Source organism: Micropterus dolomieu, linkage group LG04 (genome assembly GCF_021292245.1).
Source record: "Micropterus dolomieu isolate WLL.071019.BEF.003 ecotype Adirondacks linkage group LG04, ASM2129224v1, whole genome shotgun sequence".
NCBI classification, from domain to species: domain Eukaryota; kingdom Metazoa; phylum Chordata; class Actinopteri; order Centrarchiformes; family Centrarchidae; genus Micropterus; species Micropterus dolomieu.
The window spans coordinates 13,320,748-13,337,397 of record NC_060153.1 but is presented as its reverse complement, the minus strand read 5'-3'; the positions used below and the strand labels follow the sequence as shown (position 1 = coordinate 13,337,397).

General features: G+C 41.8%; 2 protein-coding genes across 4 annotated transcripts in view; one reads left to right on the top strand and one right to left on the bottom strand.

The window, feature by feature from the left end:
* smim14 (small integral membrane protein 14) overlaps positions 1-16,650 on the bottom strand; it is a 127,548-nt gene that overhangs the window by 60,577 nt on the left and 50,321 nt on the right. The window lies entirely within an intron of this gene.
* Positions 1,080-16,650, top strand: part of pax5 (paired box 5) — a 51,405-nt gene continuing 35,834 nt past the window's right edge. For both annotated transcript variants that reach the window (XM_046046792.1, XM_046046791.1), the window contains exons 1-2: positions 1,080-1,196; positions 15,355-15,520. In XM_046046792.1, coding sequence (XP_045902748.1) covers positions 1,151-1,196; positions 15,355-15,520 — 212 coding nt within the window. In that variant the 5' untranslated portion in view covers positions 1,080-1,150. The remainder of the gene's footprint in view (positions 1,197-15,354; positions 15,521-16,650) is intronic.

Below are 16,650 nucleotides of genomic sequence, written 5' to 3'. Positions count from 1 at the left end.
ACACATGTTCTTGAAATCTTGAATGTCTTTGTTTCCGCCAGAGAATAAAGTTCTCGATGAGAACTAAAGAAAGCGGCGAGTATCAGTATGAGTGGAAATTTCAGTTGGCAAATTAATATTTAAATGAAATGTTACTCTTTCACAGGTGTGTGTCTGCGAACAATCTGAGCTGAGGACCGGAACTATTCGTTTTGTAACAAACACTCTGCACACAGTGCACGCCGGGAAGACTGCACCTTCGAACAGCAGATAGGTGAAGCTGAAGTTGTAGCTCTGTGTATTGCACCTGCTCCACCGTCTTTCAGTCCGTGCGTAATGCGTAAAGAGCGCCGTGCGTAACAGGTGTAAACTGGCAGAGGAGGAGGGAAGTTTGGAGAAACTCTCACAAACGCTCTTTTGGAAGTTACTGAAAGGACACTGGACATAAATGCACTTAAGGACCAACTTTCTTTCATTTATAAGAGAATCAAAACACAGCAAAACCTGCACTGGCATTACGCACATAATTTAATCTTACCTGCCTACAAAGCTATCTTGGGTCCCAGAGGAAATGAATCTAACATAAAAGAGGGGAAGAGTAAGAGAGAGAGAGAAGGGGAGAGTGGGGCGGGGGCGGGAAAGTTTAGTAAAGTGGAACTTGGTAACAGATGCGAGTGAGGGGGGCGCGGCCCTGCAGGGAAGAGTAGAGGAGGTTGTATGTTTGTGTGTACATGGCCGCCCGCGCGTGTTGCTACGTGCACGCGGGCGTGTGCGCGCATCGCATTTGTGTGTGCAAGCTCGTGCGGGAAAAGGACAGGACATGAGTGCACATTGAGAGAGCGGCTCTTTTACTCGGCGTGATCATTTCACGCTTCCCCCCGAAGCCTTTTTTCCACCTAAAGCGTTTAGTTGCAGCTGACTGAGCACTTGCAGGGAGTGCAATAGGGAGCGGAAGGGTCGAATTATTTCAACCTACAACTCGCCCCAAAACTACTGTAGGGCGAAAGAAGAAAAAAACAGAGAGGGAGAGAAGAAAACAGTGCCAGAGGGTGAGGGTGAGCGAGAGAGGGAGAGAGAGGAAGAGAGGGAGAGGGGGACACTGGAAAAAGTTTTTGTTCTTTTCCTTTTTTTTCCCTCCCTTCATCGCCTCCCCCTGTTCTACCCGGGTAACATGGACCAGGGGCCCAAGAGTCCTGCACTGCGGCTGGGGAGAGCAGGTAGGGTCGAGCTTAATTTCACTTTTATGAGGAACTTTTTAACCATTGAAAGACGTTAGCGGTGTTGTTTTTCAGTTTGAATATTTATTTTTTATGATAAATTTTACATCCAAGTTAAGAAGCTTTAAAATGCCTCTTTTTAAAACTTTTGTAAGGTGGCCTTATCTGAACTATTACAAAGTTGTCTGGAGTAGTCCTTTATGACGAAAAATAGAAAAACCTGGAACATGACTTCTTTTGAACACTAATCAAAATGTTTTATCTCAACTTTGTGACTTTTGTAGAACAGTGACAGAGTCCGGAGGATTAGCTCATATTCACTACAATCACTGGAAACTTTTTTTCTGTCTTTAAAAAAATGTGTCTGGAGACCTTTGCAGTTTAGGAATACATTAATTGTTTTTGCTTGTTCAAAGTCTGATTTTGATGTCAGTAAGGACTTCTAATCATTATTTGTCTTAATTCACAACAAATGTGGCTGAACTTGTTGGTTTGGGTTGGTGCCACATTCTGTGTCAGGTCAGCTCCACGTGTTGGTGTGATCACCTGAGAGTGGCACACTGATACCTTAATTAGTCCTAAGATAAAAATAAACGTAGATGTGTGCAAAGATTCTGGTGGAGTGCGTGTTTGTGTGGCACGCGGGGACACACAATTACGCAAAAACAAATGTGTTCACATAGGCTATTTGTTAAATGCAGCTCAAACTACTTTTTTTTTAAAAATTGTTTGATGACAGTGACCATGTGAGGAGAATGAATGCAGTGAAAGCTCTGAGATTCTTGTTTGTGTTTTGTTTGTTTTAGTTGCAGGCCAAAATAACTCTCCAATGGAGTCTGGGCTGGACTCTTCCCAGCGTGTCTCCATCACTTTATTCAACAGGTTTTGCTCATATAGGCCTATTCATAAAACAGCGGGATCTGGTACAGCAATGGATCAGGCCATCGACCTTGTTATGGCACCCAATGGATATCACATCATTTCATATTGCTGTCCGCTGTGTCTGCATTGATAAAACGTCGTTTGTCATTAAGAAATGGTGGGCAGGCAATCATATCTAAAAGAGCAGTGTGTTTCGTGGCGAAAAAGATCCACTTTAATGACGCCCCTGGTTGCCTTGTTACTAAGAATATGGTAGGCTAATGCATGTGTAGTAGATGCTAAGGACACGTATGAAGCAACGTTTTTATTGGGGTGCAAACTGCAGTTACTATTGTTTTTCATATTCATTATCTCAATATTTTGAGGTAGTTTGTGCCCGGCCTTCTATGGAAATTTGTCATCAGTGAATGCCAATGGTCTGTGAGACAAATAATGCCTCCTTTGCAGTCTTTTGAGAAGTGGGTCTTACCCCTGATAAACAGTGAAAGCAATGGGATTTGTAACAACTGGATAATAACCTTTTAACCACTGAGGAAATCAGAGTTTAAAGGAGGCCCTCCCATGTTGGCATGTAAAGTCTTTAGGGCCCCGGGCCTATACCTACGGCCTCTCAATTTCCTCTCACTTTAAAATACGTGCTTGGGGTACAAAGGAGAGTCTGTGACAATAAACGCGGATCTAATGAGACCCCCTCTCTTCCCGCCCTGTACGTTGACCGTGCGTAAAAGTGCGTAGGCCGGTTCTTTCCAATAAGCGGGGCCGCCGTTTCAGTCACTGTCTGACGACAAATGAGCACTGAGGCTAATAAAATTATTATTTTACTAATGCGAAAAAATGGACTTAGAGGTCACTTGTCTGTTTGGCTCTCATAGAAATCTTGTATCCTTGACCCTCCTGTGATTTCAATATGTGCTGTGATAGAGAGAGAGAGAGAGAGAGAGAGAGAGACGTGGAGGGTTGAGGAGAGAAAGACGGGAGGGATGAGTGAAAGAAAGAGAGAGATGACCTCACTCGGCATAGCCTAGTTTCGCTTTGACCTCAAGTGCCCCATCATAAAACAGGACATGGTCTGATATCACGGCCAACAGGGCCTTGTACTCCATCTGACAGATGACAGACTGATCTTTACTTGCATCATCATCGAGCCAAATGATTACAGATAGGTCCTGATCAGGCCCGTGAGTGGGAGAAGCAGCGGGTGTGATTTACGTGCTCGGTACACAGTCGAGTTCCACTTCGGGAAGTCCAAGACGCTTCTCTCTCCAGTCCATATATTTTATTTATTAGTTATGACTTTTATATTTTCTGAGCAAATGAAAACTTAAGAAAAGATACGGGAGCTTTCTCATTATGTTTACAGTCAGCGGGCGTGTAATAAACGAGCTGGTGGAGTTAACATGCGCTATTAATTTTTCATTGCTTTTTCGTATCGAGGCTCGGGCGCAAAAAAGCAAAACAGCCGAACCTTTCATGGTGGATGGAGGGAAGGGGAAGGAAAGAAAGAGGGAACACTTAAACAACAGCATTGCTACCAATTTGCCTCCAAATGATTATCACAACTCAACCACATTCTTACTAATGTTTAAAAAAGTATACACACCCTCTCCCTCCCCCTCCTCCCGTCGTACCATTTCCAAGGTAATGAAATATGGTAATGGATTTGGACCCCCGGATTAAAGTCGTCCTACCCTGATGGAAGTTTTCTCCAAATTTTCAACCCTAAAGCAACAACAATTTGTATACATGATTGATTGTGTTTGGATTTTTTAATTGCTTATGTATTTAATTTGCAAATCGGAGAGACAAGGGCGACGGCTGCAATTGACTTGTGTGTGGGGAGAAAAGCGTTCGTGTCTATATCTCAATAAATGAAAACAGACTGGCTGCAGATGGAAGAACGAGCACTATGAACTCGAAAAAATATGCACGTTATGTACGCAAAATAGAATGTCTTTATGCTTTTTTCTTTAGGGTCCCTGTTTGGAGATCTCAAGAGCCAAATACTCTCCTCTCTCAATGCAAAAATATTTATTTATTTATCTGTAAAAGGAAAGAAATAAAAAAAAATGTGAAGTTAAGTTGTGTATTGTAACATGAATATTAAAATATAGCCAAAAGAAACAGATTTCTCACTTTGCAAAGTATTTTCTCGCTGCAGTGTCTCTCACAGACATTGTCTATATTCGCTGGCCTAAATTGCAGGCCCATATCTTTGGCGCACTATCCAAATCTAAACATCTAAGTTAATTTCTTATCTGCATTCTGGTTTATTTGGGTTTGTTAAAATTAACGTGTTTTGCTGTCTCACAGCTTTGTATGAGGCCCTTCTTCATGAATACTCAGTAAAGACATGTGAAATATGAATGAGGATTAGTGTGAATGTTTCGGGGTGTACTTCACTGTCAGTAGATTAAAGAGCAGAGACCTGGAATCAATGAAGATTCTTGACACCATATTTAGTTTTGAAGATCTGGGTTAGAGAAATAGATTATTGAACTGCCAAACCCACAGATACAGCAATCCCATGTTGTGTAGTAACATGCTTCCATGTAGGCCTGGATGCTTACATCTTGGGGTCAGCTTAGGGCCCCATTGGACTGAGAAGAAGACTCTTAAGTTCAAGTGTGTTGGTAGTAAAGTTCCTGTATGTCTTGTAGTTGCGCGTGTGTATATCTGTGTGCACGCGCGTGTGGCTACGGGCATGCTACCCAAGGCTGGACGCCCCCTCGTGGTTCATCCTGTAAACAGACCCACCAAAAAGAAACCTCCAACAGAGAGCAAAAACCTAAAGGCTTCTACTTTCTGAAATGATTTTAAACAGAAAACAATGGCTGAAATAAGACGAATTTATTTGTTTTTAATGTTGGTAACCTGATTGTGTGAGCGCACTCCAGTTTACTGCTTACTTTTTCAGCAATTAAATAAACTCGATAATACCACGCATTGACCTTTTGAGGATCAGATGCATTGCCTTGAGCCAAGTCATTAGAGGGTAAACCTTAAAACTATAGCCTATAAGGTGTGCATTGTTACTGTTGTTCTTTAGTGTGTCAATGTTATTACCAGCTTCTGAAATTAATTGTGCTTTAATGATATAGTTATATAGGCATGGCCTGATCATTATGTGTGGCTCTAAATGTGTCTAAACTAAGGGTTGTGTGTGCAGTATAAACACTGTGGAGCTGAAAATGATTAAATGTCTAGAAACAGGAAGAAGGGAAATAACACTTTTTAATTTGGCTCATGCTTTAGGCTATTTGTGTGGTTAATATTACAGGGGCGAGGCTTAGATATGCCCTCTCAAATCAGGTGGGACGAACACGTAATGAATCCCTCTCTCATTCAGATTGAGAGTGTAAATGCGGAGTTCGCCAATTGCATTTCATTAAAAAAAACGACATCCGTTTGGATCCGCAATCAATGGGACTGGGAATGCATGTGGGAATGCATGTTTCATACGCTTTCTCTCAATTCTCCCCAAGCTAACGATTTATAACATTGTGTTGAAGGGGGAAATTATGCAGGGCAAATTGTTTTCATAACATTTGACAGCTCTCACTCCTGTAGGCCTACAAAGATGGCTCGGGTAATAGAAAGCTTCATGTTTTTGAGGGAAATTTGAACTTTAGTGTGTTCCCTCTAATGCGGTGGGCCTATAAAATCTGCCTTTTGTGTGTGTATGTATTCTTTCTTACCTGTTTTTCCTGCCTGAAAGATGGACAATTACTGTTTGAGTTCCAGAGCAGTCCCTTATTTATAAAGCCTTGCTGCAACTAAGCCTCATTTTTTAGTAATACTCAATTAATTAGCCATTTAATATTGACATGAATAAATTGAGCGCAAATGGGTATAAAGGCATTAAGTTTTTTACTTCGTTAATTGAAATTAAACATACGATCACCTACTCCCCGAGCCGTGCGTCGCTTCGCCGAGCCTCCCTATTGGTGGACGGACAATATATGCGGGGCGTTATTGGCCTGCGGGATTCTCTCCAGCCAATCAGCGTGCTCCCCCGCCCAGCTCTGTCTTGGGTAGGTGGTGACGTGGAGGCAGCGCTCGCGTTGTGATTGGCTGGATCCGTTGTGAGTGACGGGCAGCTGGCCGGCGCGTGTAGGTTAGGGTTCCAGGGGGTTGGGAGCGCGGGCGCTGTCCGCACGAGAGCAGGTCCTGAAACGCGGCGTGCGCCACCGTGGACGCTGGGCGCAGGCAGCTTTTCTCTGTATAGTGAAAGTAGCCTGTGTTATGTCCATGTTTGCATCACAATCTGTGGCATTTTCTGGCGTGAGCGCGGAGAAAAACTACCGTTTGAATTTGGACAGGACTGGTTCATTTTTCCAGCGCGAAGAAATGCGTCTTCAAACTCACACATAAACCGGGAGTCCAATAGCTCCGTTTGTGCAGTGAGTCCTGGTCAACATAGAGAGGACAAGAGGTAGTAGAGTGACCAAGAGTTGCCTCTCGTTCATACTAACAGGATAACAACTCTCACTTCAGCCTCAGCAGCTTTTACCTAAACCAGAAAGTACTGTTCTTTGTATTTTCTTTCTTGTCCATTTTTTTTTTGGCACGGTGGATATGAGACTTCAAGATGTGAGCACTCATCCGCTCTCACTCGCCTTACTGATGGGAGATTACCAAGTGTTAATGTGAAAGCAACTGCCGAGGACGATTTCTGACAAGAATAATGTGCAGCAAATAACCTGGAAGAAAAATTAACCGTGGATCTGTAAATCATATTTTTTTATTTTTCGAACTGGGTTTTATTTATTTTATTTTTGTATTTTGAAATATTTTAACAGACTGAAAGGAGAAAGTTCAGCCCCCATCGGCTGAGTCTCAGTTCAAGGGTCACGGTCAGCGGACCGAGAAGGAGAGAAAGGGAGGGAGGCTACTTTGTTTGCTCTCCATATATTTTTCTTTTTGCGAAAGTTTGAATCTGTTTTCCTTGGACTGAGGCGACTCGGTGTAGACGAGCAACTGAAGGAATGAGCACCATTGCTGTCGTTTCCCTCCTCTGGTTTTGGAGACGCCAAAACAGACCCGGTGTGGTGTCCCGTCCCCATGAGGAGGGAGCCCGTCTCTGATTCATATTTTTAACGACATTTCTTTCTTTCCTTCCACCTGAAAACCTCCAATTTTCTATATTTTTAAAACTCTTTTTTATTAGTTCGAGTCAACGTATAGCCTGTGTCACTTTGTCAACCAATTAAAAGAAACCCTTTTTTAATTAATTAAGCAAAAAAAAAAAAGAATCCTGTCTTTGAAGGGAACTGGGACCCCTTTTCATTTACTGGAGGTCACGGTCTGTCAGTAGAGTGTCCGTCTAAAGCGGCAGGCGTCCGGTGGCATTTTTAAGACCCCTCATTTCGTATCAGGGCCCTCCAGTCCTACCGCACCGATGGAGATTCACTGTAAGCACGACCCCTTTGCTGCAATGCACAGTAAGTTTGAACATTTATAATTCCCCCCCATCTGCATGATCCCATCTGCCTTGAACTGAAAGCACCCCACATCACCAACTCTGTGTGCATATGCAATTATGACAGCCGAGTAGCAGCATTTTCAGCTGCACCACACACTGCAAAAAGCATCCTTGCTCCTTACGTCTATTTATCCATATTTATTTTTATAAAATTTGTTCTTACTGAAAGGACATCAAATGTCTCCAACAATGCTGGAATAGTAAAAGCGTTTGCACTTCGCTAATGGTAACCAGTTTTCCCAAATAAGGTTTTGATGTTAAATTGATCTGCCTTAATATGATCTTTAAAAAACAATTTCAAAACTGCCTGGCTGAAACTTTGGAAGTGAATTATCTCTTCCTACCGTGGCACATATTTTTCTTTCTTTTCTTTTTTTTTAAGAGAAGAAAGTTTAGTGGGTTGCGTCTTTTATGTTTGTGAATTTGTTTGTCTTGCTGTCTTGTCTCGGGCGATATTTTATCAAACTGAAAGTGACTCAATTGGGCACGGGACTGAGGTGATTTATTTTAAAATTATAAAATGCACTGTAATCGTATGCAAGCCTACATTATAGGAGTAGCTTTTTGCTGGTGCCTTGTGTGAGTCTGTTTGCTGTGCTTTGCCCTTTGAAGAGAAGAGAAAGTGCAGGGGTCAGAGAGAGAGAGAGAGAGAGAGAGAGAGAGAGAGAGAGAGAGAGAGAGAGAGAGAGAGAGAGAGAGAGAGAGATCAGGGTAACAAAGCATGACTAAAAGCTGAACTTGATCCACAAACAGTGACTGTGTTTCTGCGCATAACCAGGTTAGACAGACACACACTGCACTTTACACACACAGGTGCAAATGGGAGAGCTGCTCAGGTCTTAGAATAATAACAAGGTGAGACTCTGTTAAGCCCCTGCAGGGAAATTCTCTTTTCACTGCCCAGCAGGTCACACAGGTCCAGCCTCACAGCAGCAGGCCCAGTGTCTTGCTCAAGGACACTACAGCAGCGCAAGGCGCTGGCTAGGCTACATGAGTGAGGAGGGGGGCACAACTTGTTCACTCAGTCGTGACATGGCGGGCCCTGCTTTGTTTCTGCAGCTTATTTTCCTCCCCAAATACTAGCTACCTCCCTTCGCGTGGAACTGATTGTATAACAAGTGAAATACCCTGAAATAACTATTGGAAAAACAAGACTTATAACCTATACATTTTTCCACAACCTTTCAGTCTTTGAGCACTAAACACCCACAGAGCTTTAAAGGAAAATCACGAAACAATACAACAATCGAATATATATGTATCTTATAGCCTTACTATAATAACTAAATTCCCACATTTAATATATGAAATTCATATCATATTTTCAGTTATAATCAACAAATATTGACTGTAGTGGAGGCCCAAATAATAGGTAATTATTTAATTCAGAACTTCAAGTCCACTTTCAACAAGCTTAATGAAAATGTGATTTTAACAGAGTCCCATATTCGGTGGCTCTGTTGTAATATTTTGCCTCTGCGCTTAAAATCTGAATAAAACGTCCTGCAGGCATTTCAGCGTTTAATAGATTATGCATTATATTTCTTATTGTGGTTTAGTCCCGGAGAGAACTCGTGGCATGTGACCGACAGAGGTTCCCACGGTGCGTTATCCGGCGGGATTAAAACAGCTGCACACACACACACACACACACACACACACACACACACACACACACACACACACACACACACCAAAACTAGAACGAATCACGTTTCCTCTTCCCCGCCGTTTCAACCAAAGCCAATGATCCGCGGTGCTGACGGTAACAGCGGAGCTAAAGTTATATATGTCAAAGCTAGGAGACGCTTTAAAACGATTACACCTAAAAAATGTCAAAGGCAGACAGAGAGAGAGAGAGAGAGAGAGAGAAAGAGAGAGGGAGAGAGAGGGAGAGAGAGAGAGAGAGTTTGGATGTATGGACTGTGACCCGTGGAAATGTTGAAAGAGTGTGGATGTGGGCTGTGTGACTCACACAGTTTTTCACAAGAGATTATTTGTAGCACACGGGCTATAATAGGCTTCTGAGTTTAAAGTAAGTTTTTTGTTTTACTTTTTATAAAACAAATGTAGGCCTAATTATCAAAACCTGGGCACTTTGTGTGTATGTTTTTGGTTTGTGCTCACGCTAAAAACTGACAGCTGTTTCCAAGCAGGCTATTTTTTTTTGATTGAACATCCCATTCGATATATCCGTTTTGGATGTGACAGTCTTGTCTCATGTTGACAACAAAAATAGGCTAAAGACAAAAATCACATTTTATATCATTCCTAAACACCTCTTGGCTGGTAACCGTAACATTGGAGCATATTTTGTACCTTATAGGCAACTATATATTGCTGTGATGTTTTAAAAATCTATACCAGGTAATTGTGATGATAATGAGCTGAATTTCATAATCACGCATTGTAATGGTAATGGTGGCATGCTGAATACTAAGTAGGCGAAGCCTACCTTGGTGATCGACTTATGAGTTAGCCAAAAGAAAAGGCAAAAAACAAAAAACAACAAAAAAAAAACGGTGGAGAAACAGTCCCTAAAACCACGTTTTCAACATGAAAAAATACATTAATCTTGATTGAATCAAACTTTTCCCCGACAACTGTGCAATGAAAAAACGAAAGTAAAGAAATTGTAATTATGGGTTGAAGAAGGTTTAATGAATTCATTTTTTGCGCTGACGTAGAAGTCTTTTAAATCAAATTATACTTTTTCTTATGGGATCTTTAATCTAACATAAATATTTATAAATCTAACCGTTTAATAACAAGATCCACTGAGTCACATTCCGACAAAAAAACATTAATTAGACCTATTCCACCTTTCTTGAGAAAGAATACCACTATAGGCTTCGTCCAAAACGCCAGCCTGGCACATCTCACAGATCTATTCACTGTTTGCTCAAGGAAATTTGCTTCATCTGTATTCTCGCGGGCAACTTTCCAAACAGGTTTTCAGCCTGAAGTAATTTCTAGTTCCCCCCTTTTTTCTTTCAAGAGAAGCGAGAGAGAGAGAGAACCGGTGGCGTTTTGTTGTGATTTCTCTTTTGCTTTATTTTTGAGTCGTCAGGCCGTGACGAGGCAGATGAGAGATGAGAGAGAGACAGGAGGAGGAGAGAGAGGTAGAGAGACATAGAGGAATGTAGCGGGAAGAGAGAGACAGAGAGTCTAATGGACCTTATTTTCTGGATGGGGGAGCTCGAATATATTCTGCTTTATCTCTGTATTTTTTTTCTCCCGGAAACAGTGAATCAATCAAACATTTAAGTAGGTGCTGGCTGGGCTCCTAAGTCAGCTCCTATAAAAAGTAAATAAATAAAATACAACAGGGGATGCATAATGACCCCTGCTCCCCTGGCTGTCTCTGTCCCTCTCTGATTCCCTGACTCCAGGATGAAAATGAAGCTACTGCCTCTGCCAACAGTTTCACTCCCTCTGGAGACATAGGTTCAGCTTTCATAGAAAGACCTTTAAAAGCCAAGACCCCTAATTTGGGCAAATCTTTGTATCTAATTTGCACCCAAAACATCCTAGAGCTGGCCAATGTTGAATGTTGAATTTCTGGGATCAAGTGGTTAATTTGTTTGGTCAGTGTGATGAATTACTGGACCTCTGTCACTAAACTTACACAGTTGAAAAGGATCATCAGTGCTCAATTCTTCTGTAAGGTGACATGTTTCCAAATTCATTTTTTAAGGCAACTGTCCACAAGAAAGAGATTAGATCCTTTCCAAAATGCAAGGTTGTAAAGGTCCGTGTTGTAATGGTAAAAACTGCAAGATCAAATTTAGTTTTTCTGTAGGCCATTCTGTTCGCCATTTCTCCCAATAATGCTTTATATTAAATGTGTAAAAGCATGGCATAGGGTATTTAAACTTATATCACTTATTCTGAGAATTTTGCTACAGTGGCCGATAAACAAATGCCTTTCTAGAATGCGTAAGTTATTGCGTTCGTCCTTATCAGTATTTATAGGCTTGGAAAATAAATTTCAAACACATAATCCCCACAACCTACCCCAAGAATGGTGAGAGTCTGAACGCCTAACGCCAACAGTAAATACACAGATAAGTGAATAAATAGTTATCAGGAGGTTTTTGTAGGTCACAAGTCATTCCTCTCCATCTCTTTACAAAGCAAGGCGTATTTCATGCCCTGGCCCAGATAGGAATGGTGAAAGGAACCATTTCATTTACTCTTATCTGAGCGAGAGGGAGAGGGAGAGCGAGAGAGAGGGAGCGTCCTCTCTGCAGATACCTGTGGAGGACGCAGCACAGTATAGGCTTCTACAAACGACCCTGCAAAAACTGTGCTTTTGTTCAGCGAAAGGTTTCAGGACACAATAATAAAGAGGGGAGGAGTGAATAATGTCTTTACCCAACTATACAAAATGTTCACAGAGAGCGAGAGAGTGCGTGTGAGGGGCCATGTAGGTCAGCAGGCTCATTCCTGCTTTGAGGAATATCTGAAAATGTGTGTGTGTGTGTTCTCTCTGCGTCTCAGTACCTAGTATGACTTTACGGTCATACACACAAAAAATAACAACAACAGTAGGGTTCAAGAGCACGCAGGTGGGCTAGGCTTAAGATGCTGACCACTAACTGCAAAATCCAACAGTTCAAGTCCAGCTGGGGACCTTTACTTCATAAGCATAACATGTCTCAAAATGTGCTAAGAAAGGACAAAAAAAGAGTGGGCAGTGGCAAATTGGAGTGGTTCCAAGTATCTCCAACAAATCGAGCATCTAATATAAATAAAATTGACTTGACTCTCAGCCCTGCACTGAGAACAGAGAGTGCAGAGTAGCCCCTGCTTACATCAAAAACCACCTGCAGCCTCACACATGGAAGCCAACAAATCATCATTGCATGTGCGACAGCGATGACAACATTCTTGCAGATCCATATTTCATATTATTTCAGACAGACTTCCTAGATGTTTGCCCAAATTATTACTATTATTTTATTTATTGATTTATTTATTTTTACAAATGACATAACTAGAGATGACATGAAGTGAGCATCTATGTAATCAGAGATTGAGATTGAGAGTCCAGCCTCTGAGTCCTGTATTCAGCTTTTGAAGAGCTGCGGCTGCTTTTTCCATTGCTACCAAATAATCTGTGAGCCAGTTCACCAAGATCTATCAGACTTTCGCAATTCCCAATAAATGATCCTCTTAATTTAGAGACGACTGTGTGTCACATGTGATATCATTGCGTTGCTGCCCATCAGACATACTAAGGGCATGAAGAAATGAAATGAAAGATGTCTACGTCTTTCAAACTCCATGTGCACAGTTTATAAAGAAAGGTTGTCCCACCACAGCCATGCCAACACAAACCAGAAAAAATGAAAACCCATATTCTTAAATTCAGTGGATTGCTCCTTTAATTACAGGTTTGATTATAAGTAACAACCGCTTCGGACAGAGCTGATGTGACTTTATTGTCTTTAAATTTCATGTCAGTTGTTACATTTCATGCCATTCAGACTTTGAACCCTTATTGAGCCCAGCTTTCATGGACAATGCATGAATGCCACTCTGTCTATATATTGCTAGCTTTTGTAAAGAAGCGATTGCTTTTCAAATTGCACTGTCTGCAGCAGGCATCTGCATAATGAGGCCTCTTCTGTCTCAAAAAATAAAGCTGAGTGACCATCCACATCAGCCGTGTGGGTATTTGTTTAACTCCACAGAATGAGACTGTCTCTACATTTCTGTATTTATGCTCCATGTGTGGATCTATTTATGTTTGAGGCTGTGTGTGTTTGTGTGTTTCTTTATTTTATGCTATTGGAGGAAAGAAGAGGACAGGGGGGACAGATTCGGGGGACAGGTTCAGGGGACAGCTTTGTGTTTAAGGGGGTATCCCTGCTGGGGTAATGTGTTTAAAATCTATTACCCCCACAGCTAGGATTAGTGTGTAAGAGTGTATGCGTGTGTGTTTGTGTGTTTCCCCTAAAGACGTAATCACTATGGTAATACAAAAGCCAGTGGATTATGTGGTAGAAAAAAACTGGTTGATTTACGCTCTGCCTTTGGTAGGATATATACATATACAGTACATATGCACAGTATTGGGGAGAGAGAGGATTGCCCAAATTGTTCTCCTTTTCACTTTCTCCCTCCTACAGACAGTTTCCCAGTACTGCTGACTATATGAGCTCATGCAGGGGTTAGCAATGTCATCTCAAAGCGAGAAGCGCCTGCCTGAGCTCTGACCTGGCTTGGCCGACTGGAGACTTTCAGTAGAGAGTTTCTAGAGGTGTGAATGCGTTTGTCTGACTAAGTGCTTGCACTCCGTTACTCACCTGTCCAGGATCTACCCTGCCTCTCCTCCGGTGCATGCTGGCATTAGAGCTAAGACAATTAGTCAGATAAGCAGCAATTAGTTTGACAACTGATTAAACGAAAAATGAACGAAAAACTGAAAATCTTTGCAAAACATGTCAAGACATTGTTCATCATTTTCTGATTTCTATGAACTAGATGGATGCTAACTGTATCCCTATAACCTGCTTGTTTATACTTAGCTCCAGTTGACACCCATTTTCTACTTATTGTCCCAGCTTCTTTGCCTCTGCTGTTTAAATCTTTCGTTTGTCAGATGAATAAACATGCAGCTATGATTGTCTTATGGTTACAGTAATGAAAGAACAAAGGATTAAAACAGTTCAGCTTTTTCTATTCCAGTCTATTCTCATGTATACAAGTCTTATTCTCTTCTTATACTTTGATCCCTCAGGGGGAATATTAGTGGTATCTTTCAGTAAGGGGCCAGGGCAAGGCCTTGGTCAATAATTAATTGAAATCCCTTCATTTACTTAAGATCTTAGCTTACTCTGCCCTGGGTGAAAATGGACAAAGTTTGCACTTTGGAATAGTCCAACTGTTACTATTATGCTGAGCCAGATAAATCAGTGGCAGGAGAGAAATCAGATATATTTGAGATTATTCAGCTCTGCTGAAGTTAATATTTCTCAACCGAACCTCAGAAACAAACACAATATGGAGTTGTTGTTTTGTTTAAAGCCTTGGTGAGCAATTGTCAGTTGACTTTTTTCTTTGCATAACTGGATGATAGAAATCCATGAGGGTGAGAACAGGCGGCATTTAAGCAAATAAGATAAAATATGGGTGCTTTAATCCAGACTGGAATGTAACTACTGGATCCTGATGAATGACCAGTGATGTTGAAATGTGTAAACATTACTGATAAATGGCTGTCTGAACAGCCTTTTCAACAAGGCATTCTGACTCCAACTGCTTCAATGGCTCAGCAGTCAGCAACGGAAGACTGCAGTTGCACTGAGCGGCTCTTCTGTGCAAATGTGGATTTTGGTGCAAGTGAGGTCCACCCCTGAAAACTTCACGTCAGTCTGTCTTTTTCAAATATGATTTTATTTAATCTTGAATGAGATAATTTGAGTTTGACAGAAGAATCATGAGCAAGAGTTACCTCCCATTTGTCACATTCTTGTAACTTTCCAATTTTCTGTCTTTTAAAAAATGTAATTAGAAGAAAGACCAGACCTTGGACACTAATGATGGAGTAATTAATAGGTTTTTATAATTGAATTTGTTGATTACTGTGTACTTTTTATTTGTTGCACATGTAGCTAAAGCCTTCTTAAACCTTCATTTGGTCCCTCATATTTGAATAAGTTTATCTTTGATTCATTTCATTGCCTGTAACCAAAATAAATTTGTCAGAGGCTTATTCCTCTCTCTCCTTCTCTCTCTCTCTCTCTCATCCTTGACCTTCTGTTGATTCGTTTCTCTCCTTTGTAGGACATGGTGGGGTGAACCAGCTTGGAGGTGTGTTTGTAAACGGCAGGCCCCTCCCAGATGTTGTGCGGCAGCGAATAGTAGAACTCGCCCACCAAGGGGTTCGGCCCTGCGACATCTCACGCCAGCTACGAGTCAGCCACGGATGTGTCAGCAAAATACTGGGCAGGTAAAAGGCACACAAACAACTACAACCATATGGTGACAGTTCTGAAAAGCATCAACACCCTTTTTACACACACAACAGTGTGCCAACAGACTGGGAGGCTGTGCGACCTGTGAGGCCTCGGACAGTTGGCTAAGGTGAATAAAGATGTTGGGTTCAGACAGTCATGACAGTTCTTTTTACGCATTGGAATGGAAACAGGAGAGCTAATAATATCTGGTTCATTTTTGGGTCATTCTGGTTAGTTAGTTTTTTTATCATCAGGAGATAAAAAAGGAGGAGAAATTAACACACAAAGGCCGATTCAGTGTTGTCTAAGCGTGTGAAGCTCCTTTAAGTTCACCCTGACTCGTTTAGTGCCCATTGTGTCATTTCTTCAATTCCCCCAAGATGCACAAGATGCATTTTCAGCGCTGTCTGCCGTCATCTTTGCTTGCCTCTTATTTCTCTATCTCTTGTTTCTCTCACTCTGTTCTCTGGTCTCTCTTTTTTTTGTGGCTTTTAACCTCCCTCTCCCTCTCCCTGCTCTGTATCCTGTATTTCTCGTCCAACCCCTCTCAATATTTCCCTGTCTCTCCTCACCCCCTTTTCTCTCTTTCCCTCTCTCTCTTTGCCTTTTCAAAGCTAAATTCAAGAGCAAATCCCTGCTCGCACCGTCCCCCAGAGAAGAAAGGTAGACAAAAGGGAAAAGATTCATCACTTTTTGGAATTAGCATCAAAATGAAAGTGGCACCATATTTCTGCACCCCCTCCAAAAAAAGAAGACAGAGGGAGATGGAGAATAGGAGAAAGACAAGAACAAGGAATACAATCAAAAGCGAAAAGGCGTGTTAAAGAAGAAGGGTGCAGGAAAAAGAAAAAAAATGAGAGAAAGAGAGACCATTTGAGGGGACGGAGGGGAAGGATTAGCTACAGCGACCCTCAGCTATATCAAGAAATGTGTTGCTCATTGTTCTCCCTTGCCTCCCTTTCTCTCTCTCTCTTTCTGTCTTCCTCTCTCCTCCCTCTCTCTCTCTCTCCTCTCTCTCTCCCCTGTCCTGGCCGTTCAACTCACTGAAGCGTTACCGTGAGGGGGGAGGAGAGGGGATCGAGGGATGGAAGGAGGGAGGGAGGGTTGTTTTATCCTCTTCTCT